The following is a 24977-nucleotide window of genomic DNA, read 5'->3' on the forward strand; positions in this document are numbered from 1 at the left end:
AAAATTTTGTTGAATGTTCCCATGTTTTTGTGTTGTGAGACAGGGAAACCAGAAGCACCCAATCTACTTTCCCAGTATTAGTCTATAAATTGATCTCGCATCCTCTTACAGCTTCCCTAGATGGTATTATTTTTGTCTCTTGTTCCTAAAGACAGCTAGAAAATCTTAGTTCAAGTCCTTGTCCTGAGAATGGCATTAATCAGAACTCAACTGAAACCTCCCACATCCCAGGAGACAGCATCTTAACCCTGGGACCAGACTAGAATATGACAGCAGCAAGTCTGGAGCTGCTCAATGATGTATAAAATACAAGAACTTTCCCTGAGAGGAAAGCAGACAGAATGACTCTTTCGCTTTGTGTTTATACCACTTAATCTGAGAGGCGAGACACCTGGTTACAGGAGAGTCTACTGATCTATCAGGAAGGGGACAACCTCAGGGAAAGTAACTATGACTACCAGAACACCCTGCAGCATTCAACCACTCTGCTGGGGTGAGGCTTCAAATCCCTCCAGGCAAAGGAGGGCAAAGAATGTGGTTTCTCACATCCTAAATCTGTGCCCAGATAGCTGGCCTATTGAAAGCAATCCCTCTCCTCTGGGGGCTCTCTCAACCTACCTCTTCAGCCCCTTTGCTTCCCTTAGAAGCACTCCAGAGTGGTCTCTGTTGCAGAGCACCACACAGTCTCGCTTTGTCTCCTAGATCATCCCCAGCAAATTACCTTTTCCTGTAGATGTCGTTGCTAGGCAACAAACAACTCTTAAAAGAGAAACGAGTTCCTTCTCAAAGTTTGGCATCCCCACCCTGTTGAATAGCTGCAATTCACCACACGTATTTAAATGGGCTGAGTGCTCCAGTCAGAGCAGTAGGACAACGAAGCTTCAGTTTTCTGCTGGAGTCAGAGGTGACTACTAGTGAGACAGATCCGAGTGTAAAACCATCACAAAGTTCGTACATTTTCATACAAGAGGCAACAGGGAATCTTATGACAGGTCTCTAGGCATACATTTGGTATGAATTATGAAATGTATTTATTTGGTGTATACTAATGAGCTAATACAGGCATCCTCAGGGACACAGGCCACATGTCCTGATGCCAGCAAGATAAAATACACATTTTTACATTGAATTCAAGTATGGGACAAAAAATTCTGCTTTCCCTAAAGCCTCTGTGAACTACCCTCTTTCTAATTAAGTTAAAGTCACATTCTTCCACAAGGTATGAAAGACCCAAGTAGCCTCTCCCACCCGAGGACTCTACTGTATGAGCATAGGAATCTTAAGATGGAGCATTACAAAGACATCACTGTGTTTTCATGGCATTCCCTAATCTTCCAAGGATTTCTTAAGAACTGTAATGGACACTAAATATGCACTGGATGTGGCATCTGTTCCCCCGAGAGGGAAGAAAGCAAGGAATACCACTTTTTGACAGAAGAACATGGAGAAAATGGAGACTGAGGTTTCTCTCTCCCTGGTCTCTTCATACATACTGTACCTTCTTTTGCAGTATATCCACTGGCCCCAGCACAATCTCCCAGCCTGTCACCTTTCCTAAATAAAGGTATAGTTCTGTTTCTCTTGCAAGTCATCAGTAGCAATGCTTATGAGAATCAGACCTAACAGAGAACATCAAACGTTATATGCGTATATGCAAGTGGAAACGTGAGTTCAGTACATCATGGACCCTGGGTGGCATTCTTTGCAATGCAGTGTAAGACGGCCATCCTCAGTGCCAGCACTGAAACTGGCACAGGATAAATTCTGGAGAAGATGCTGATATGCACTAACAACCTTGCAGACAGCCATATTGCAGCCTTCAGGAGCGGTTGAATACCAACAGCCCTCTCCTCCCTTCTGTCACTGTCTTGACTCCTGTGGCTCAGATGAGAGTCCAGCCCGATCTTAACCAAAATATGAAAAATGTGCATTGCCATCATGGAATATACGTACAACTTCTCCTCACCCTTCCTCTGCAAATCCCTATGTGAGGACAAGGCTATCCTAGCTTCCTTGTAATGTGTATCTCACCAACCCTACCACAGCAGAGAAGGATCCAAAGCAGCTCTTTCTCAGCATGCCTCCGGTATTCAAATTTTAAATGAAATCTACAGTCATGTTTGTGACAGGTAAAATTACTCAAAGCTGGACCCCCAGAGTAAGATTTATGGTCCTTTTGCATAAAATACTGTGGGATATCCTTACACTGCAAAGATGCTTTCCAAAAACAGATGTAAAAATACAGGCCTTAAGTTCCTAAATTTCCTTTCCTTCCCCGTTTTCCATCAACAAACAGAAGCCACTTTACTCTCTGTATCTTGCAACAATCAATACCGATTTCTTTCTTTACTCCATTCTGCCTACAATTCATGCAGTGCAGTATTCCCATATTGCACCAATATGGGATAAGATCTTAGAGCTTAACAGCGTGCCAAGAACAGTGAAAACACACTACCCGGGAGGGTAAGCGCAAAGCATTACTTCACTTTTATTGTGAGAAATAAAACATGTATGCGTACAGATGGTCCTACAACAAAGCCGGCCAGAAACAACTGCTTCAGCAAGATCATTCATGACATCTAGCACTGAGACAAGTGATGACCATAGATGTGCATAAGGTCGTAATTACAGAGAATTTCCAAGACAGATGCTATTTAAATGCACATGATCGTATATTCTTAGTGCTATGTTGTCAATGATTAATGACCAAATTACTTCCTCTTGCACACTGCTCATATGGCACTCTGCATGACTGCTTAAGTTGCACAGGGAGGAATAAAGTTGTTAGAAGAGAAACCTGCTGCCAGTCACTGCTATAATCTGCTGGAGACTCACCCCCAGTCCATTTCACTGCCCTTTGTTTGCCCGTCCTTCAGGCAGCGCTTGTGACAGTCCGTGTGTGCAGCAATATAAATTGCTTTCACATAACAATTTGCCTCGCTGTGTTTATTCTGCAAATTCCCTCCATTTAAGAATCTTTATCATTTTCTTCAACGATTTTCTCTAGTGAGTAAGAAGTCAAAGAATGTAATAAAGATGGGAGGGAACAAGAAGTGGAGTTGGGGCTGCTAAAATTAAATGCTTTCCCTAGAAAACCAAAAGGCTATGAAATAAGCCTTGTCCCGCCTACAAGGGGTAGGTACGCATTTATTTACAAGATGAATGACAAATTCAGTCAGCTGAATATGAGGAATATCCCAGTGCTGCCTGCAATTTCACTTATGCACAGAAGCAACCATCAGTTGGTACCATCAGAACCAGGATTCTCTTTTCCTGCATTTGTCCTTACTGTACTCAGCAAAGCAAGGGCATTCCTGGTGCACAGTTTGTAATAATACATCATTTTTTGAATGTTTAAACACTTCCAGAAGAACAGCTGTTTGCGATGACCAGGCAGGTTCTGCTTCTTTCTTGTCTTTCATTTTAGTGACAATTTCAAAAGACTTGAAAGATTCCTTGCACAGTTGCAGAGTAAATTGCAGGGGGTGGGTGGGGGGGTGCTGTGCAGGGATGCACCTCACCAGAAATCCGTATGCTCTGGGAAGAATTTGAACAAGTGTTGGACATACTATATTTTTCTGGATTTATACTTGTCTACTTGCAAAAGTTCTTATTTATGTTAAATAGAAAAGAAGTAAAGCCACTCCATAAAACAAGAAACAGATGGATTTTGTTAAAAGGGGCCCAACCCAAAGGACTATTGGACGTAGAATGAATTATTGATGCCTGGACTATTACATAAATGATGACTAGATGAACTTCACAGAAACAACAATAACGTGTACAGTGTACATTTAAGTACAGTGTTCTAAAAGGTTTTCAATTTGGACAACGGTACCTTGTGTTTTCAATATGTTCCTTGTTGGTCCTCTATGATCAAACCAGCTAAACATGCAGGGCCAGGCTGTGCCTTGCCCTTAAGCAGATGTGCAAAGGGAAAGAGAGAACTCTGCCTCAACTGTACTACTGAATCCAAACATCCTGTAGCTGTGCCTTAACAGGCAGTATTGAAATGTTACCAACTCAATCCCATGCCCACTGTCCTGGTTTTGGACATTTTTTGATTGATTCATCTCTGAAATAATGCCAGATTTAAAAATAATAAATTTCAGGGACAATGGATTAGATTTTTGTCTCATTAAAAAAAAAAGCTACATATACTACACTGTGTAAGAACAAACAGAAAATCAGCACTTTAAAAAAATATTTTTTCTTTTTAAACATTATTATTTTACAGAAAAAATAATTTGAATACAAAAATAGCTCTTGGACAAAATATTTTATGTTTTATAATAGTAGACAGTGTAGTTGATTAGGAATAGGAACAGGCATCATAAGGTCAATTTGACACCTTAAGTTTAAAGTCCTCTATAGTTTTACTGAAAAAAAAAATATTAAATGGTTCAGTACTATCACAATTCCATCCTTTTCTCACCAATAGTATTACTATACATTATTAATGCTTAGAAATTTATTCACTGAAAGCATTTACCTGTCACAAGCACGCCACTTTCTTCTTACAAACTTGAACTCTAGTTATTAAGATGGGGGAGAAGGTGTTAAGAGGACACCCATAACCTTTTTTTACTACTTAAAAAAAAACAAACAACCAACCTCCTTATAACAAGCAGACAACCTGATCTGTATACTCAATGACAACTATTTTTAGGACAAGCATTGCCTGTTTGAAATCAGTCAGGAAGCACCAAAATAAGATCAAATAAGTAAATTATTAAAAGTCATTATTGATATCAGCTGACTGTATTTCCCATAATGGAAGGAGTGCTCACCTGGGGGCAAAAGGGGTTGGGGGGGGAGGCAAAAAAAAAAAAAAAAAAGCACTGCACCTTTTATAGCAGTATCAATGTAACTGCCAAGACTCAAAGCCCTCTGGTTGGCCTAATTTTAGGGTGATTCTTTTAAAGCTTTTCTTATTCGACAAGCCTTTGTTATTTATTTCGGTGAGCCACATTCAAATCCCCACAGCCCAGCACAAATGCCTGCACTCCTTTACGAGAGGGCTGCCCGCTACAACCCTATGTGAAACGCGGCTGCTGTAAAAATAAGTGCTTATGAAAAACTACGGCCAAAGGAACGTCTCCTCAAGCTTTTCGAAATACCAATGGAAAACTGCTATTTGGAAGCGAGCTAAGCATAACCTTTCAGCCTCTGACATGCAAACATTAAACCGAAATGGGCGGTAAAACACGAAACCGAAATTTAACTGAATTCTGGCACCCAGGTTAGCAGCTCCCCCCCCCCTCCCCAAATCAGACTGGAAGAAACGCAAAGGAGACGGGGAGCTTAAGGAGAACACCCCTAAAAAGCATTTAAAACTTCAAAGAGACGGGCACCTCGCCGGTTTCTCAATAGCACCAACGTTTTCAAGGGGGGGGGGGCGGGATGTGTAGTTGGATCTCTGGCTCTTTAATGCTGAATCGGGTGGTTTTAAAATCTGGGCGATGCACCTCACATCAAGTATTCCTCTCACACGAGAGAGTTTGGGAAGTAACGATTCCTCCGGAGCCCAACCACCACCGCCCCCCTCACCCCCAGGGCCGCGGGGCTGCCGCGGGGCCGGCGGCTGCCGGCCCCGCGGCAGCCCCGCGGCCCTGGGGGTGAGGGGGGCGGCAGGCCCCGGCCCCCCGCCCGCAGGCCCGGCTTCCCCCAGGCCAGCCCCTCTGCGTCCCTGAGGGGGTCCAGGCCTCCCCGGAAGGCCTCCGGGGCCGGGTCGATCCTTACCCGTGGTGGAGAGAACGGTACTGGCGAAAAAGAGGGAAGAGGTGAAGTCCCAGTTCCAGTTCCCCGAGGCGTTGCTGAGCACCGAGACGCCGTAGTTGCTGGCCTCCAGCACCCGCATCAAGAACTGCTCCAGCTGCTGCTCCGAGAGGCAGGCGTGCTCCTCCAGGAAGCGCTGCTTCAGCTTGCCCAGCTCCTGGCGCAGCAGGTCCTCGTAGGGCAGCTCCACCGAGGAGAAAACCACAGCGCCGAACACCAGGTACAGCAGGTAACCCAGCACCAGCAAGGCGAAGCACCAAGCCGAGCGGTGCTGCTCCACCAGCCGCACGCAGGAACTACCCGCCAACGACTGCAGCATCTTCCCGAACCGGGGTCGGCTGCACCCCGGGCCGCGGAGGGGGGGAAGCGAGGGCCGAGGAGCGGCGGGGCAGGGAGGATGGGGAAGGGGGGGGGGAGGCGGCCGGTGGGGCCGGCGCTGCCCGCCCTGTGGCCGCTGACTTTGAAGGCGCGGAGCGGCGCTGATGTGGCGCTCACGTGGCCGCGCGGCGCAGGTACCGCGGCTGAGGGACGGCCTGCTGCCGCCCGCCCGGCCCGGCCCGGCCCCGCCGCCTCCCGCCTCGGCCCCGCCGCCGGTGCTGAACGGCGCCTTCCCTCTTTTTCTTTCTCTTTTCTCGTCACCGAGTAACGCGAGGGGCCCCAGCCGGCGGTCTGTGAAGCCGACAGCCCGCCCGGCGGGGTGGCCTGCGGGCCGGGCGCCTCGCCGAGGTTCCTCCCCCTTTTCACACAAAAGTGTCTGGAGATTTCCTTGCCTCGCTGCTCCCCCCTCTCCCATACAGTTAGGACCCCCCCAGAACTGCACTTCCTTCCACGGGTTTTGGGTCGGGGTGGTTGTTTTGTTTTGTTTGTTTGTTTTTCCACATTCACCGGGCCAGGCGGCAGCAGGTCATGGCAGGTCTGTGGCGGTGTGAAGCAGGAGGCCCAGTTTTCGTTTCGGGGATGTGAGGAGGGACCCTGACAGCAGGCATCAGTGTCCTCCCTCAGGCCCACTAGGACACAGCTTCAAAATGGGGCCTGTTTGGGGGCGCATTTGACCCAGGTGATCTCCAGAAACCCCATCCGAGCTGCCCTCCCTCAGGCCCACTAGGACACAGCTTCAAAATGGGGCCTGTCTGGGGGCGCATTTGAACCAGGCGACCTCCAGAAACCCCATCCAAGCTAAACAGAGTTTTTGCTACTGTGCTGAGCTCCTGGAGAGACTTACTTTTTAATGCCAAGACGTACCCGGCTAGTGCTCTGAGCAGCGTCCACGATGAATATAAATGCACTGTCCAGGCAGCCCTCTGTCTGGTCCAAACCAGCAATCTCAGGTTTAACTTCAAATGCTTCTTTCTTCATCCATCTCTAACTCTGGCCAGCAGTCCTACAGTTAACCTGCAAAGGAGTTTCACACCACATGAAGAGGAGAAGTGAAAATTGTAGCTTCCCAAAGTGTCCCTTAAGGTGACTAAAGGCAGATTCCTGTAAAGGGGAGAGAGGCAATTTGCTGGTTGCATCCTGCAGGACTCTGCCACTTCCATGTCTCAGCCGATGGCAACTTGTACAGTCACAGAGAGGGGAAGGAGTAGCCTGTAAGTTAGAAACTTACTGGGGCAGGGACAGTGAGTTCAGACAGAGGAAATCAAATCCAGCAACCTATCTTAAGACGTGAGGTATACCTCTTTAAGCTGTAAAGACTAAAATGGGAAAAGAATAGAAGAATGAAAGGTGCAAAACAATTTTTCATGCTAGAAACTTAAAACACTGTGTCAATGTTTCCTTTTATGTGATAGCTACACTAGGCTGTGGGATGAATCCGTCCCGGCAGAACAGCTCACCCAGTTCCTGGCCCATTTCCACACTGCCAGCTACAGCCGAGTTGTTTCAGGGGCTTAAACCCTCCCTCTTGTTTCATGATCAAAATGTAAATGTGTTCATGTGTGCAAAAAGCAGCTGCTTGAATGCTTGGGGGATATGGTAGGTGCATGTGAGACAGGCTGCGCACATAGACTCTCGATGCTGTCCCAGGAGTGCACACATGTTCTGGCCTACAAATGTGCGTCTGTCATGTGTGCGCATGTGCAGCTTTTGTGTGCACATTCAGTCATACAACCAGGGAGTGGTCACTGTGGGCACTTGGGTTTTGGTAGGAAGATAAACTTTCCCCCATGGCTGAACTCCTGAAGTGTCGCCAGGTACATGGTACCAAAGTATTCGTATGTATAAATTGTAGCACCTAACAGAGGAACGGAACAATTAAATGAGGGGAGGGGCTTGAAATAAGCAACAGAAGAAAATCTATGCTGTATATCCAGAAGTTAATTGACAGAAGGACAGACAAAGGCAGAAATGTCATGTCCCTACACCACCACTTCAGCACCTTTCGCTAGTATCAATGTATCTTTAAAATGTTTTTTTTTGCTGTAAAACAGTGATGTGTAGGAAAGAGGCGATCTAAATCATTAGCAATGCCAATTAATAATGGATACTGTCTGCAAGAATGTAATGCAGACAGGCTTTTGAAGGGAGTATTCCAAACAAATACTTCATTGCATTGCACTAAGCCTGCATTTAGGCATTATTACAGAACAAGAGGTCAAGTAACATCATTGACCAATTTGGTATGCTTGGCTAGCTCCATCCAGTTACTTAATCACTTTTTCCCTCAAATTCCAAATGACGGAGTACCTCCATGTATAATAGAAAAGCCATTTAAAACAGTATATGTGACATACTGGGCTCCATTTTGATCAAATGTCCTCAGTTTGCCAGATACAGTAGGTTTCATAATACGTAATTTATGGCAACATCTGGTAGGTACAGTTCCATTTGTGATAGGAAATGTCTTCGCTATAAAACAGTATTTTCCCAGCTTTCAAGCCAAATATTTATTTAATGGTTAGAAATGTTTGCCTAAGAACACACCTCTCTTCAGTGGTGATAGGAAACTGTGGCTGGGTAGCTGAACAGTTTTATTTACTGGCCTCCTTCAGTTTTCCATTTTTATGAATCATTCATTCTCCATTTTTAGCAGTCTCTCACACTTGGAGGCTTGCTGGAATAGAAAGAAAAGGAAGACTGTCTGCTGAACAGAACCTGCACCGCCCTTGTAACTCAATTTCACACACACACAGACAGGTTTTTGGAAGCATGGGCCGGGGGGAACTATGGCAGAGCAGCACCAGTGTGTCACTGAAGCTTTCACGTTCTTGCATCCAATGCAAACGTCTGGACAGTCTTGAGTTTTAGCCACCACTGTTTATGTTCATGTTTTAACTCAAAGAATTTAACATACTTGATAATTTAGTTACAGATTCCATTGGGATAGATGTACAGAAAGGTGTCATAATGTTCAGTTTTCTGACTTCAGATAGTTGTATTTACCATGATAATATTATATGTGAATGCAGTTATGTTATTCCACTTTCATTCCAGAGTATGCTATGTCCATTTTCACATTGTTTTGCTCATCAAGGATCAAGCTAGTCAAGGATTCGGTGTACTGAATCCAGTATTATGTACTGTGTAACAGAAAGTCACAACATGCTTCAGCAAGGAGTGACTGAAATTCTGGAGCAGGCTGTTACAGAACAGTCTTTTTTCCAGCAGAAGTTTCATTCTGCTGTGATCATCCCTCTTAATAAAACATGAATCTGGTTAATAAAGCATACCACATCATCACATCGTTCATCCACTAGCTACGCTGAGTGATGACTGACTTCCCTACTGCTGGAGAAGCCCAGCTGCTAGTAAAGTGAAGAAACCCACTATTGGTAGATACTGGTGCTCTATTGCACCAAACTCCCCCCTGAGCTACAGAAAATGCAAGTACAAGCTGCCTGTGTGCAAGGGTCAAAGAGAAGACAGATACTAATTCACCCGTAGAACTGAGACAGAAACCATGTTTGTGTCCTGGGGTGCTAGAAAACCATAGAGAAAGTCAGCAGTCTCTAACGCTGCTGTCTGGGGGGACAGGATGGCTCCCCTATCACATCACAGGGCTGGCAACTTCTCTCGTGTAGTCTAGAGGCTGAGAAAATCCTCTCTCGTATATAAGAAATGGAAAGCCCTCTCAGAGCTGTGTGAATCGTTGATATTTTCTGTTAGGAGAGGTGAAATTGAAAGAAAGAGGTTTTGTGTGAATGGCAGCCCATTTTTCTCTGAGCTTTCTGGTTAACTAAAATCTTTCATTACTGACACATTTCCAACGAAATGCAAAATGCTCCAACACTGGAAGACAAGGAGGTGGTAGCAGCCTGGAGATGACAGCCTGGTGGCAGACAGTGACCAGAGAGGGGGACCACTGTACTCTAGTCTTTTGTCCAGTGAATGTAAATTACATTAGACAAAAATAGTAGCTTCAGTGAAATGCAAGAATAGCTCACAGCAGTGCTCCAGTGCCCAGAGACTGCCCTGTGCTGAACGGCATATGGCAAAGAGGAGATTTTACGCTGGGGCTCTGCTGCTCTAATCATGAGCTCTAGACCTTGAGCGGGGAATGAGTCTGGGGAAAGGGGAACACCCATGTGTGGCACCATTACTAATATCAAAACTAAAGTATTTTCATCACCAAAAAGAAACAACCGAAAATGACTCAACTACACCGAAAGTTTCAAGCTGACTGGAAGGGTTGTTTGTTTTTTTTTCCAAAAGAGTAGTCTCATGGCAAAATCACAAACATTTGTCCTAGATCCTCTCAAAAAAAGTATAAATAGTTACGCAGAAGAACCTTATGTCCTGAGAAGCAGGGTAAATAAAACCAGTTACTAGGCAATACTTGTCCTGACAAACCTGTTCTGCCCTGGCATACCTATAGCATGAGCTCACAGTACCATGAACAGAGGAGGTGGTGGGAGTGGGATGAACCAGGGCTGTGTGGGAGCCAGTAAACAGTTACATGTGGAGAACATGAAATAGTCTCAAAGCTGTGTCACCCTGACAGCTGAATAGCATAGGGAACTGGTTTGTCCTTCAGGATTTTTCTTCAGATTTGGCATGAGTATAAATTCAGTGGTTATAGCAAGTCCAAAGTCTGATTGGTCTGTCCTAAATTATGTGTACTCTGAATTCACTTGCATTAAGCGTTCTGCCACATTTAACCATTCCCATGAATTTTATTTATTTATTTTAATGAAACTGAGAAGTAGAATCCTTCATAATTTGCTATATCTGTTAAATGAAGGCTGGAACATAATACATTTCCTGTTTTAGAAGAAAATGTATCCGAACAATTGTTTCTGAACACTCAATTTGTGGGCTTTTGCGAAAGTTAATATGAAGTTGTCTAGTGGCTCTGACTGAATGTCATGCCCTCGTGGGCAGGCAGGATGTGGAGTTAAAAGAATCACATCCTCACAGCACCAACAGAAACACAGGTAAGCTGAGAAGCAGTCAGATGGGTTGCCATGTGTTCTGTTTCCGATGGGTAAGGCGTTCTATTTTGGCTAAAGGAAATCATCTAGATTTGGGTCAAATAATGTGAATCTTACAAAAATTGTAACAACACAGCCTGAATTTATAGAAAAAAAGTAACCTTTGAAGAGGGGATTCATTCCCATCTTAATGTGGCAGGAAGACGGACTCACGGTAGGAGAGTACAGACATATTTAGGTCTCTAAAATTTATCACCAAGCAAGCTGGTGACAGTAGAAATATTGCCGTGGAAGAACAAGAGTCAGTCAAGTCTCTGTCCATGCCATTTCCAATAGCCTGCCTGGCTGCCTTCTACTTGAGAGTGAGAGGAGAAAAGCTGAGATTTAGTGGCTTCCTCAAAAAAAATCATTTCATGCCGTTAACTTAATGGTGCAACACCATCCACAAAGGTTAAGACCACTGATCTGTGATAGCAAAAGAATGAATGTGCCTGGTTTGGGGGCTATATTTAGGGGAAGGTTTACGTCACGGAGTAGCAGTATTTGGAATCAAGAAATTTATATGCATGGTCAGGCACAATTTCTTTCTCAAGTGAGTCATGCCTTGTTCAGCGTAAATGTAATTTTCCTTAGAGTTGCAATATATTCGTATTTAACCAACGATCTCCATGTCTGAGTGGAATAACTGATAGATAACTGTTTTAATAAGATAAGCATTTTATGTCATGGAAAAAGTAATTTCATGTATACTTGCTGTTAGGTTTACCTAATGGCATTATCCAAAAAGGAACTTGGTCACTCCAAGAGGGTATAGGTCCATTGGGGATAAGGGCTGCATAAACATACATAAATACATGCATTCATATGTATATATACCTATATGTTTTATATAATTATATATAGTGTGTGTGTTCCTCAAACTTTTCACTGTTATATTCTTAAGTTGTGCCATATCTTGGTAGAAAGGTAATTACCCGTGATTTGTAGGATTGTGTTAACACTGAAGGAATGTAATAGCTCAGAGAATTCAGGATGTCAACATGACCTTATTACAGCATTACATTAAATAAAATTCAGTGTTTTAAATAAAGTGACCTTGCCCTCATAAGTCCTGTGGCAGTCAGCCAGCAGAATCAGTCTTTTTAACCTCTTGTTCAAGATGCTGAAAAGAGGAAAACCAGTTAAGATACTTAATACTTTGTACTGAAAATAAGAGTTCACAAAATACTTTCTAGCTCTTCCCTCTACTCTGTAGAATTTTTAGTATTTCATCCCCCTTCTTGGCAGCCTGGCCTTAAACATGGTTATAGAGGGAAATAAAAGAATGCAGTAGCTGATGTGGACTCAAATAGCTGTGGGTGTCCAAGCCTCCCTCCTGATCTTACCACCTCTCGGACCGATCTTGGTTTTGTCTCACAGACATTGTGCTGGTTCTTGGGCACCCAGGAAATGATGGTGCCAGTGAAGCCTACCAGCTTTCTCTGGGTCACTTCCAAAACACACAACCCCAGAAAGGGACACACACTAAATGGCCTGTCTGTAATTACTTTTTTTGGTACTTAGGCCATATTTCCATTATTTCTGGTTTTGGTTAATTGAGGCCCAGTCCCAGTTTCTCAGTTTAGTGCTGCCATTGGGGAGTGTGGCTGTTTTAATTCAGTCTGCATTGCATTAGAACCTGTGTACTCCTATAATCAATTTTATGCAACAGGCTGAGTTGCACTTGCGTTACACAGTGGGATATGTAGAAGTAAACCCGGACCCAGCAGTGGTGACGTTTTCGCTGACAGCTAACACACCCTCTCGCCCATTCATGGAAAGGTCACATTAACTTGTCAAAATAGCTTTCAGCTTCAGCTCCGTTTGACTCTTGTTTCCCTGGGGCCCGGTGTGTGCATGCAGCACAGCGCTGCTCTCCCAGGCCTCCCTGACCTGGGTAATTAGTGCAGGCTGAACAGCGTGCGCACTTGGACTTCATGCACTCAAGTCGGTGCGTTGACACCTGGTCCTGACACCGACTGCTTTGTGACTCTGCCTTGGGCAGCTGGGCTCAGGTGGCTAGAGATGTTTTTGAAGGTGTTGTCATTTGGACGCCTGCAGCCATCCTGGCCCATAGGATACCTTGTGGTAACGACATATCACCTCCAGGCCAAGTCACATTGCTGAAGTAGGGAAGTCCAGTGCTGGATGTGGCTGCCTTGTGTGTAGATCATACAAAGACCACAAGGCAGGTGCTGAGGATGACTTTCAGATGCTGCCTAGATGCAGCCCAAGAAGTAAGGTACTCTGGAAGAAGTAGGGTTGCAGCTCTGGAGAAGGATCTCTCTTTCCCCCTACAGTCATAGCTAATACCTAGGATGAACAGTGACTTGGCTTTTCAGGACCCTAGACTCCTAGAGAATTTAAATTCTAAAGAGAGATCCATCTTACAGATCATTGCCAATCTCTAATATTTCAGACACTCTAACCCAGATCCTCAGCCATACCTGAAAACAACCTGTGTGCCTGACCTCGGATGTTTCCTGTGCTGGATGGATCCTACAGTTTGAAGGAGCTTAATGTTTATGTGTAGGCTGGCACAAGCTCCAATACTTTCCTACAACTGCCCTAGTGGGATGGAGAACCCAGGCAACCCTCTTCTTTGGGCACACGCTGTACAGCCAGCACAGGGTGGGGGTGAGCGTTGAAGCAGGCACCCTTCCTTCGTCATTCCTGCAGAGCAAATCCATCACTTTCTGTGGACATCCCCAACAGCTCCGAGGCCCAATACCTCTTCACTGGGAGGTGAAGCACAAACAATAGCACAAACCAACCAGCTACATGAGAAACCCCCAGCTGTAGCATTTATTCCTTATCGTCGAAGGCCCACGTTACCACAGAGAAGCAAGTGGGAGATTCTATTCACAGACGAGGAAACGCAAGCAAAACCAACTGATTTGCGATACTCCCGCCTAGCCACACTATTTGTACAGGTTCATTTTCCAGGCAACCCTTCTGCCTCAGCAGAGTTAAATTTTAATAAGTGCAATTCATTGCCTCGCTGAACCAATGTCTGGAACAGCCCATGGGTACTATTGCCACATGCACCTGCTATAATGAATACCAAAGCCTACTTCAAGTGACCTGAATCTTTTGAAAATTTAGTCCTTTATTTTTATCCACTTAGAGGGAACACAAGCTGCAGTGTCCTACTTTTTCTCAACTGTGTCATCTGACTCATCAATCAAAATTGAATTTGAATCCTATTATCACCCACTGACTTTCAATCAACCTAACAAACCTATCAGAAGTACAAAAGGACAATTCTGTCACTCAGCCCAAGATACCTTCGCAAATCTTGAGTCATGTGAGATATTATAAGGTATAAGAAAATTACAGTTTCAATAATTCTACACTTTCCCCTGAAAATATACACTTAGATAGAAAGAACATCACAGGACAAGGTTAAAAGTTCTGTGAAGTAAGACAACTTTAATATGATATTTTATGCTATTGGGTTCATTAATTTTTAATATAGTACAATAGTATGATTTTTTTATCCACTTGTGTCAGAGCGCACTGTACACTCTTGTAACACTTACCAGATGTTCATGAGGGAATGTGTGCTGAGAAAGAAATAGAAAAACTGTCTGGCCTACAGTCTGTTAAAGAAATGGCTTAAAATGTAGGTCTATCCAGAAGAACCTCAGTTAAAAACATGACAGGTTTTTTCCCCTGTACTAAAGTAATGCATGAAGCAATTAAAAAACAACAACACCTCTCACCACCAAAATCTGCTTTTCTTACTGTTATGGTAAAACAAGTATCAGTCACCAGATCCTATACTGTCTGGCTCATGAGACATACATGGGAAACAATTACAACATAAGCTAGTAGAAAATAATTTCTTCCTTCTTCTTGAAACCTTTTTCCCAGAATCCAGCCTGCCATCCTTCAAACAAGTCTTTAACCTTGCCAGGAATAAAGAATAAAGACTGAAAAACCCACATTCCAGGGAAAAAACATTTCTCACAGTGTGACCATTTCTCCCCTGATCTCTCACACCTAATTTTAAGACAGATTCTTTGAGAAGATGAGGTTGCAAACATTTGCAACCCTCTTGAACATTGCCAAGTATGGATTTTGATTTTATGCTGCGTTATTATTTCCTCTACCTCCCCCACTTCTTTGTTTGGACTAATGATACTTGTACCTGTTCTTGCTCCTAGCAAAAGTCCTCTTCTACACACCCCATAAAGTGAATTTAGGACTATGTTTTCATAAACAGGGAAATGAAATCAAATAAAATTTACACTATATATATTTTTCAAGCTGTCCTTTCATTAATGAAGCCTTAAGCATAACCTCAGTACAAATAACTAATGATAAAATGTTAAACCAGGCTGCAGAACTGACCATTAGCATAGATTTTTCAATGAAACTGAATTGATGCAGAATTAATTTTGGGAAAGTACATATACAACTTAGTGTTTGGAGCAATCTTCCTGAGAGATGCTTTAGATCTATGCTTTAGATGGACCTCTATTTTCTCCTCAAGTCAACATCAGATCCCTCATCAACATAAAACAATCAAAATATTAGTAATATTAAAGTTATAATTAATAGTAGTCAGATATATTGCCACCATTTGTGTTTACTAAGTAAAGGGTGATATTTTTCTAGGCGGTGCAGAGAAGGAAAGAGGAGGGAGAGCTCCCCAGTATTATTTGGTATTAGAATAACTTGTAATATTACTAGTCAATAGGGACAAATAAATTGTTTGCACATTGTATTGATGTCTTCTATTTCACTACCATGCCTAGTTTGACTATGAAATACAAAGGCTTTCATATGCTGCGCAGCTGCTACACCACATGAAATGAAAAGAGTACAATTTACCTGCAGCACTGCAAACCAGCATCAGTGAGCAAAAGTGAACCTGCTGATGAAATTCAGTACATTCAAAATCCATTACTGAATTGAAAGGGAAAGTATTGTGTATACAAGTAGCTCATGGGCTGTATACTCTTCTTCAGTTAATTTGAGGTTTGATTTCAATAATGAAACAAGGCACAGTATGTTTCAACGAGCCAAAATAGGGAAGAATCAGACTGCAATAAGAGAAAGTTTCAGCAAGATTTTTAGAATAATGCATGATGACATATGTTAAACATTAAGCTTCACCGATATTAAGCATTTAGGTTAGTGCTGAGTCCTCAGTCCTCAAAGGATTCTCAGTCCACTCGCACAAAGGAAAGAAGCACGAGAAGGCAGGAAATACATACATCCAGCAGCTAGAGGCTGAATGCTCTCCCGTCAGGATGCCGGTAAAGACAAGTCTCCCCTAGCCAAAACCAGAGAAAGGATCTTGTGGAGTTGCCTTGAACTGTTCAAGGTGCCTAGAAGAGCAGTGCTACTTGTCACCTGATAATAATGATGAGAATCACAGAATAGGTGAGACTGGAAGGGATTGTGATGATGAAAATGATGGTGGTTGTTCCCACCACACAAAACCATAGCAATTAGGTCCAGGGTTGCAAAGAACTTTCTGCTCAGTATGTTATTGCCTAATTATATCCTCATCCTATTATCAAACCTATTCAGCCACCAAATTTGTCTAAGTTGTTGTATGATATCATGCCATAATTACTGAGCAGCTTAATGATTTTGAGCACTGAAGAAAGAAAGTTTCAGCACTTTTAATCTGCCAACATCCTTTGAGTGAGAAAGTTCTGTTTTCCTCATTTTATACCTGCAAAATGGAGTCATAGAAATGGAGGATCGCTTTTTGAACCCTGGTCACCATGAGATGTGCACGGGCATTTAATAACATAGTCAAGAGTGCCAGCAAAACCCTACTGAAATCATTAGGAAGTTGGCACATACAGTTCCTAGCAGTACTTTTTTGCAATCTCATTAAGGACTTGTCTGCCTCCGAAACCTCTGATCCCCAGTAACAGAAATCACTGCTTGGAGGAGAGAATGATGATGGAATCAGGTGTTTGCTGCCAGCAAATAAGTCTGTGTACAAAGCACAGGCAAAGTGTATTTTTCTACAGCATGTGGATGGGCTGTCCAATTCCCAAGTTGGCCTCTGCCAGCAAGTCTTGTCTGGTGGGGTCTTACCTTGCCCCTTTTCTGGGCCATTCTCTGTCTGTCAGTACTACTTGCAGACTTTTCTGGATGTTTGTATGCATGCAGGCATGTCCAAACCCCATCCATGTCCCAGCTGCTCTATTGCCAGTCACCGTTGGCCCTTTCTACATGACACCCTGCCCTGCTAATGCTGCAGTGTCTCCCACCATCATCCCCCGCTAAGAAACAGCAGTTGTTTTCAGTTTAAATATCAATGAATGAAAACTCCTTTTAGCGTGCAGTTCTTACCCTTCCACATAACGCCTCTGGCAGAGCTGGCCTTAGTGGCTTACCATGGTGTCCTGGCTGTGGTGGAAGTGTGCGATATCCGCTGGGGACACCCAGGCTGCTGGCACGCTGCCTCCTCCCGTACGGCTATATGTGGCCTGTGTATCACTTTCCACAAGCAACGGGACGACAGACCCAAAGGAGAATGACACAAAAGGACCTGTAACAGCTTAGGAAAGCCAAGTGGCTTGTGGTTAGTTCCCTAAACACCAATTTAGAAACTTGAAGGTAGGCACTCCAGAGCTTTTAGCCACAGGCTTCTGTCTGCTTAGACATTCCCATTCATATTTTGTGATAGATAGACAGGCATTATTTAGGGAGAACAAAACGTCCTATTACCACAGGATTCTATAAATCCTGCCTGTCTTCTGGGAAGTTCAGATTGAAAGAAAAGCTGGATGTAACTATCCTAAAGCATTAAATATTTATGAAAAATATTTATCACAGCATTTTACGTGCAGTTGTGCAATATACTTTTGTGACTTTGCTCCCAAGGCACTTCTTTTATATGTTTAAGTTGTTGACAAATGGCATGATGCTTTGCAGCAGGAAAAGATCTCCCCTCCAGCCCCCAAAATGAACTCCCTAAGACGTATTTCTTCTGCTTCATGTTAAAGCAGAAAACCAAATTTTCACCTCATCATTTTGTATTGAAGTGGTTTTGGTTATAAAAGTAGAATAATCAAGAAAACTATTTTAAATATAGCCTCACTAAACTACAGAGGAAATTAGATTGTCTGCTGAGTTTGAAAATCTGTCTGTAATTAGACTTAAATATCACTCTTTCCAGTGCATTTTAGCATTTCTGCAGACTGTAGTCCTTATGAAGTATATAGTTTCAGAGTATAGCCTTCCTTTTATGAAAATTATGACCCTGTGGCATGCTTTCAGGAGAGTATGTCTTTATATTAGCTATAAAAGATAATCTAATAGTTGATGCAGTTGTTGATTAGTTTCCTCTCATTCCTGTAGCATAATATGTTATCATTTTCTTTTCTCTATGTATTGTTGAGTGCTGTATGTTAGGGAGGAAAATATTTCACCTGTAGCTAAGGATAGTACATAATTTTACTATAAATGTCTCTATTTCGTATTTTACAAGTGATGCTTGCATATATGAAGTGCTATTTACTCAATACAAACAATAGTGGAATTTCAGCAGGTTTCATATTTTCTTTCATTTCTTTCATTCTTACTGCATAAATAAATGAAAAAAGGTTATTAGTATGAGAGAGATTTATATGGCTGTGCTTTTGTAGAAAAGATGCTAGCAGACCAGGTGTTGTTGGGTTTTTTCATTGTCTGTAATACCACAATAATGCCATCACTTAGAAAGTTAGGGTTTTACTCGTCCACTTGTGATGGCTTTTTTCAAATTGAGGCTTGTTTTTTGGAAAAGAAACTGAAGAGTAAAAGCTGACTTATAAAGAAACGGTTGACATGATATTGGGATTTCATCTAGTTATCAAGACATTGCTGTGCTTTAATGCCTTCTGGGTACACCTACAGTGCATAGTCTGTGAACAGGGTGGATAGCTGGGGAGGGACCGGGGGGAACTGTTGTGTCCCTGACCACCTCGGCTCTCTGCCATGTGTCCTGGTGATGTGCACTCCTGTAGCAGCAGCTGCAGTGCTGGGAAGCCTCCGTGATCCTTTCCTCCTCATCTTCCAGTCCGCTTCTAATACTTGATCAGCACAGGTATGGCCCTCAAATCAGCCTGTGACCAGTGACAGGGAGTGGAGTGAATGGGGAGTACAGACGTGTAAGATCAGATCATGAGCCAGCATTGATCAGAGTAAACAACACCAGCATAGGTGGCTTATCCCACCTGCAGGTTAGATGAGGGTGCCTGCATATCTGAGAGCAGAGCTGCGCACCGCGCCCCCCCCCCCCCAACACCACGTACTGCTCATTCTCAGCTGTTCAGCCACTGCTGGATTTGTGTTTAAACCAATCAAAATGTAATGCAGCAGAAATATTTTCCCTTCAGAACCTCCGATTTTCAGAAGAAACAGTTGTCTTTGTTATCCAGGAATAAACTCTAAAAATCATACCTTAGCTCATTCTGACTGTCCATGAAACTTTCACCTAATTAAACTGCTAACTTCAAACTGTGGCATAGCAAGGAAAAAAGAACATGTTTTACATTAGATAGGCAAGGCAGCATCTCCCATTGTAGCACATTTTGTACCATGCAATGGTGGGTTCAGATATTTCATATCTAATTAGGACATATAGAGTGGACCTTCACTAAATTTTCACATGAGTAAAGCCATCGTTTCCAGCGTGAGCAGCTCAGGTGACCCAGCCTGCCTGGCCCTCCTGGCTTCCAGACAATGTGGCTGGATGAAACAATGCAATTCCTTTTATTGAGAACTCCTGGCTCCAAAGATCTGTCACGGCAAAGAGCCATGGGAACAAATCATGTGTCAGCCTAAAAAATCAATATTGAAGAACAAATTGAACTATAATAGTGTGTCTGTCTGGTTATTTAAAAATAGATGAACACAGAAAACGCAAAGGACAGGAAGCAGCCAGGAGAGGTTTACAGAGATGGCTCAAAGGTGGAAAAACTGAAAACATACTTCTCCTTCCAGAAACAGCCTGGCTTAATACTCACTGAAACCAAAGAAGTGGTTCCTTCCCTTGACTTTGTATCTCTTCTGTGTGTCTTTGCAAACACAGACAGTATCTAATTTCCCTTTTTACCTATGTGCTCATGCCAAGACCCATTAATATTGCCCAAAGAAGGTAAAGGGAAGGGACTGGGACATGTAGCAATCTAGCCTTCAGACCATAAACTCTGAAGGAAATGGAGCACAACAGATCTATCAACAAATAGGGTGAGCTAAGATTTTCCCAAGAGGCCTTAATAAATCTATGATAGAATTAGAGACACATGCAAAAGGTGCTACAGAAAATCACGACTGAAACCTCTGAACTGTTACGGATATCCTGTGGTGAGAGTTGTGGGACTTCCTGTAACATTCTAAAGGAGAAGATGCAACTCTCCTTTAAATTCCACAGTGTGCTTTGAAAGCCTGCAAGGGTTATCATTTCCTAACAAATATTGTTGTATTGAGTGGTTCTTTTAAAATGCTCTTTAAAAAAAAATAGTGAAAAGAAAAAAAATAAAAAAAATTTGGAAAGCAAAGTTTTCACTATCAAGAAAAAGTAGAAAGGAGACAGAAGAAAAAATTTAGTATGCATGTATCCATAAGTGTGAATATTGTGAAACTCAAGAATTGACAAAGAAAATAATAAATAACATTAATGAATTGCTAACAGAGGTCTACATATAACTACACATTAAAAGCTTTTAAAAGTGGCTTGGTGAAGTTCTAAGAGATATCACTAAGCCTGGCTGCCTCAATTACCTCCCAAAACTACGGAAACCAAAACCTGTATTTACAAATACTGCTGTTGTCTATCTGTCCCAGCAGCTCAGAAGGCAGAAATATTCTTTACAACCAGAACTAAAGATCTTCGTATGTCTTCTGGATTTTCCATCTTGGACAATATCACAAGGATTGTTTTGTGATTCCTGCTGATTTGTGATTCCTGCTGAACAGCATGTATGCAAATGTTAAGCTTGGGTGTAGAAGCCACGTCGTAACTTTGAGATGGCTTTGTGCCTGAGCTGGTAAGACCTGCAAGTGCACTGTTAGATATTAAGTCTCCCTGGGAAACCAGCTCAACGTGTGTGTTTCTGCTGTGCAGCACCAAGTCTGATGAGCCAAAACACTGTGAACATCTGTTGCTTTATAATCACTGAGCTTTACTCATGGTTCAGCTTAGAACTAGGCTTACTTTCTGGTAAGATGGCAGCTTGCCTATAGTTATATATTCCTTATCCTTTCCCAGAGCATCTTTTTGGTTTTCTTCTTGGTAAGAAAAGTTTAAGCATTGTACTTCGGTAGTGATTCCCAGTGAGGAACCTGGGCAGCTTGGTGGTAGCTTCAGTAAGTTCTTACAAAGCATGATTGTTTAAGGTATGATAAAATGTTTGCTGTCTACACAATCTGAGAAAAACTAGCTGTGATGAATGGATAAGCCTCACATTTTGTGTGCTAGTATTTTGCTGCCTGGAATGAAGTCTGTTTGGGCTTTGAAACTCTGTCTATCTGATCCTGTATACACTTAAGGGAAAAAGAACTGATACTACAGTTATTTATACAACATTAGCCTGCAATTATTTTTTGCTTAGAGAAAAATGTCCCTTTATTCATGGGAACACCTGTGAATATGAATGGCTCCAGGGGATAATAACAGCCACTAAATAGTTGGTATTTGGGCTTGTCGAATTCCTGACACTTTCGTTGGGTAAACATCTTCCGAGAGCTAGACTCACGGGAATAAACCTTGCTGGGTGCCATATCAGAGTGGGTAGGTCTTCTCTAGAAAACAACTTTGAAATGCTAATAATTTTTGAAAGTTATTTTATGAATTATTCCTAGAGTCATTCTGTGCAGCTGCTCTGTTTCTTGTCACGGGGTTTGTCCCCATCGGGCAGCGGGAACCTATGGGCTCCAGCTATTGACCAGCTCTTCCTGAGAGCCCGGCCAGGGGGTTCCCTTTGGGAAAGGCTGATCTGGTACCAGTGCCCTGAGCGCTGTGCTTGCCAGCTCCTGGCTCAGTGGTTGTCAGAAGCTCCTGGCTGCCAGCGAGAAACTTAAGTAATGAATTTCCTCCTGAAGAGACTTTCCTGAACAAGCTGAAATAAATGAAGTATATTAGCTTGTTTTACAAGAAGTCCATCTTGCTTTCACTGAACTAATTACCCTGCAGTCATATAGCTGGTTATGCTTTTCTAATGCATTGTGAAATCTGTCGAATTGGGAACCAGGGTAATTATGACACCTCAGGTTCATTTGTGTTTAAAAGCAGGGACTGCTTTTACAGCTCACATTTCATCAGAGAAAGAGCATTTTATAAACACCGGTACCTCTCAGAAGAGTTGGATGAGTGTATAAATTACTAATAAGACCTATTCTTACATTTGAACATTATACACTGTCTTTTCTTCTCAAAATGTTTTCCAAATATACAAATACACTGCAAGCTCCATTCAATGTGGCACTATATACAGCAACCCAGTAGGCTTTAGGGTAGGAAGTGAAACTGTAGCTGCCAGTGAAAATGACAGAAACCATTCTGAGATGCAAAAAATAAATACCGAAGTTAGAATTTGGCTAGGATATGAAAGCTAAAACCTGCGCTCTCTTGGAAATTAAATTATGCCATTTTTAATGACTGCAGTGTCAAGGGTGTTCGCTTACAACTGTTTAAGCACAACTCCTGTTAACATATATCTGGACTTCATGTTAACACAGGGTCAGAGAGATGAGTTATATACAGTGAAGTAATAGTGAATCACCGAACCCACCCATAATAGGGGGCCTCTAGACTTGCTAGACATTAATGGGGTACGACTGCTCTGCTTAAGCTGGTACAAGTGCAGTGCTCCGTGAAGACAGGATGGGGTTTCTCTCTGTTCACAGCACAGAGCATGCACTCCTGTCCTGGGTCACACAAAGGATGTGCAGACACGTGTAGAGGAAGGGGAAGGTTTGGGTGCAGCCAGGCAGCTGCATCACTGCACCCGCTCTCAGGCTCCGTGCAGCAGATAAGGGCTCAGGTAGAGGCTGGCGTGAGTTGGTGGCATGTTGCCAGAGAAGCGAGCCATGCTGGCATCCAGCAAATGCCGGTTCTAATGCTGGGGCAGGGGAGGGTGGTTTGGTGCCGGTGTGAGGGCACATGCCAGCGAACCCACTGATAAATGGTAGGCTGGTCAAACCAGGGCATGAGGAGGCTGAGTATTTTTGGTAAAACAGGCAACTAGCTGAGAAGAAAGAGAGGCTGTTTTACAGGCAGAGAACTGAGACCACGATGAAGTGACTAAATTAAACCTAAACGTGTGAGACAGCTGAGAAATTAACTAACATCTCCTTATTCCCTGCCCAGGTTCTTAAAGCAGATGGTGTTACGTGCTCCGCTCTGTCCCTACAGCCTCTGTGAGAGGCTCTCCCTGCCGACCAGTGTGCACTGCGTCGCATGCTAAAAAATACTGTGCATGATGAAAGACTCGGAGCCAATAGGGCTGTAGCAGCCTTAATTAAAAGTGCAATTAAAACCCCAGCATGAGTTACTGTTAGCCAAAGGGGCTAGGAGAAACCAGAATGTTGGTTTGTTTCTTTTTCGCCTTAATATATTGGAGTTAGAATGGAGCTAGAGAGATAACAGGGCAATTAAAAATAAGAAATGGATAAAATTAATGATGAGTCAAAGTGGCTGGGAGAGGTTGATTTTTTAATTATTTTTTTTAACATCTTTTTATAATGTATTAAATAAAGAAAAGAACTTTGAATAATCAGGAAGTCAGAATGATGCTGTAAAATTAATTGCTGATTAGGAACACAGAAAGAGTAATTGGAAAATGTGAAATATATGATGTAATGGCTCCAGCAATACATATCTCAAAGGATCTAGAAGAGTTGTGGAGTCTGGATGGATGTGACGGGGTGCTATAGGGTGTTTGCAACATCTGGCTTTATGTGCTTAGTGGCAGTGCTAAGTTACAAGACTCAGCCCTCTGTAGTCACAGTGAGGAAGTCACCCTCAAAAGACAACAGTATAAATGAAGATCCAGGAGTCTCTGAGGGGAGCCAACCCGTTCACCTGGGCATCTGAACTGGTACCTCAATTCAGGTGATGTGAAATTCCCCCCTTAGTTTCACACTGCAACACTCTGTGGAGAGACCAGGGGAAATAAAGTGTTTTCCATCAGAGATGGATGTGATGAAACCTGCTGCTGCTGCTGCTACTGCTTGACTCAGGTTATTACAGCATTGTTATTACCAGGACATTAGAGCCTTACTGATACTGAGTTCACACTGGCTCTGTATTCCCTTGACTCCACCAGCTTCCAAAGGAAAAAATGAAGGAAACTCTGAGACAGAAATGAGGCATCTTCAAAGGGCAAAGCTGCCACTTCAGTTGCTTGTACCAGCACTAAGCTCAGAAGAGTAAACTTCAAAGAGAGTGAAGCCTCTTTTCTTCAGCAGCTGGATGAAGCAAACATAACACATATCAGCACAGATATGGTTTTCCTGACTCCGGAGCTCAGAAAACATCTGTCATACATCTAAAGACTAGGAAATCAAAAGTGATTCCCTCTCGGTTTCATTCTTGTGCCTTAATCTTTTAATCAGAAATGATCCCTGGCAAGAATCTGTTCTGTTAACAGGAACGAGCAGAGAACTGTAGAGTTGGTGTACTTCAAAGAGCCCCTGAGACAGAATTAATCTGCTGAAGCAGCCTGTGGGAGGACGAGACAATAATATATCCAGAGACCAGTGGTTCACCCTTCCATTGCGTACCAGCCTTGCCTTCTTCACTCACTGCTGAAGATTTATGCATCCTTCATC

General features: G+C 43.0%; 1 protein-coding gene across 1 annotated transcript in view; it reads right to left on the reverse strand.

Moving 5' to 3' along the window:
• Positions 1 to 6466, reverse strand: part of KCNK1 (potassium two pore domain channel subfamily K member 1) — a 35372-nt gene extending 28906 nt beyond the window's left edge. The window contains exon 1 of the mRNA XM_040599150.1: positions 5743 to 6466. Within this exon, the coding sequence (XP_040455084.1) occupies positions 5743 to 6097 (355 nt within the window). The 5' untranslated portion in view covers positions 6098 to 6466. The remainder of the gene's footprint in view (positions 1 to 5742) is intronic.
• Positions 6467 to 24977: the final 18511 nt, after the last annotated feature.

Source organism: Falco naumanni, chromosome 6 (assembly GCF_017639655.2).
Source record: "Falco naumanni isolate bFalNau1 chromosome 6, bFalNau1.pat, whole genome shotgun sequence".
In the NCBI taxonomy this organism is placed as follows: Eukaryota; Metazoa; Chordata; class Aves; order Falconiformes; family Falconidae; genus Falco; species Falco naumanni.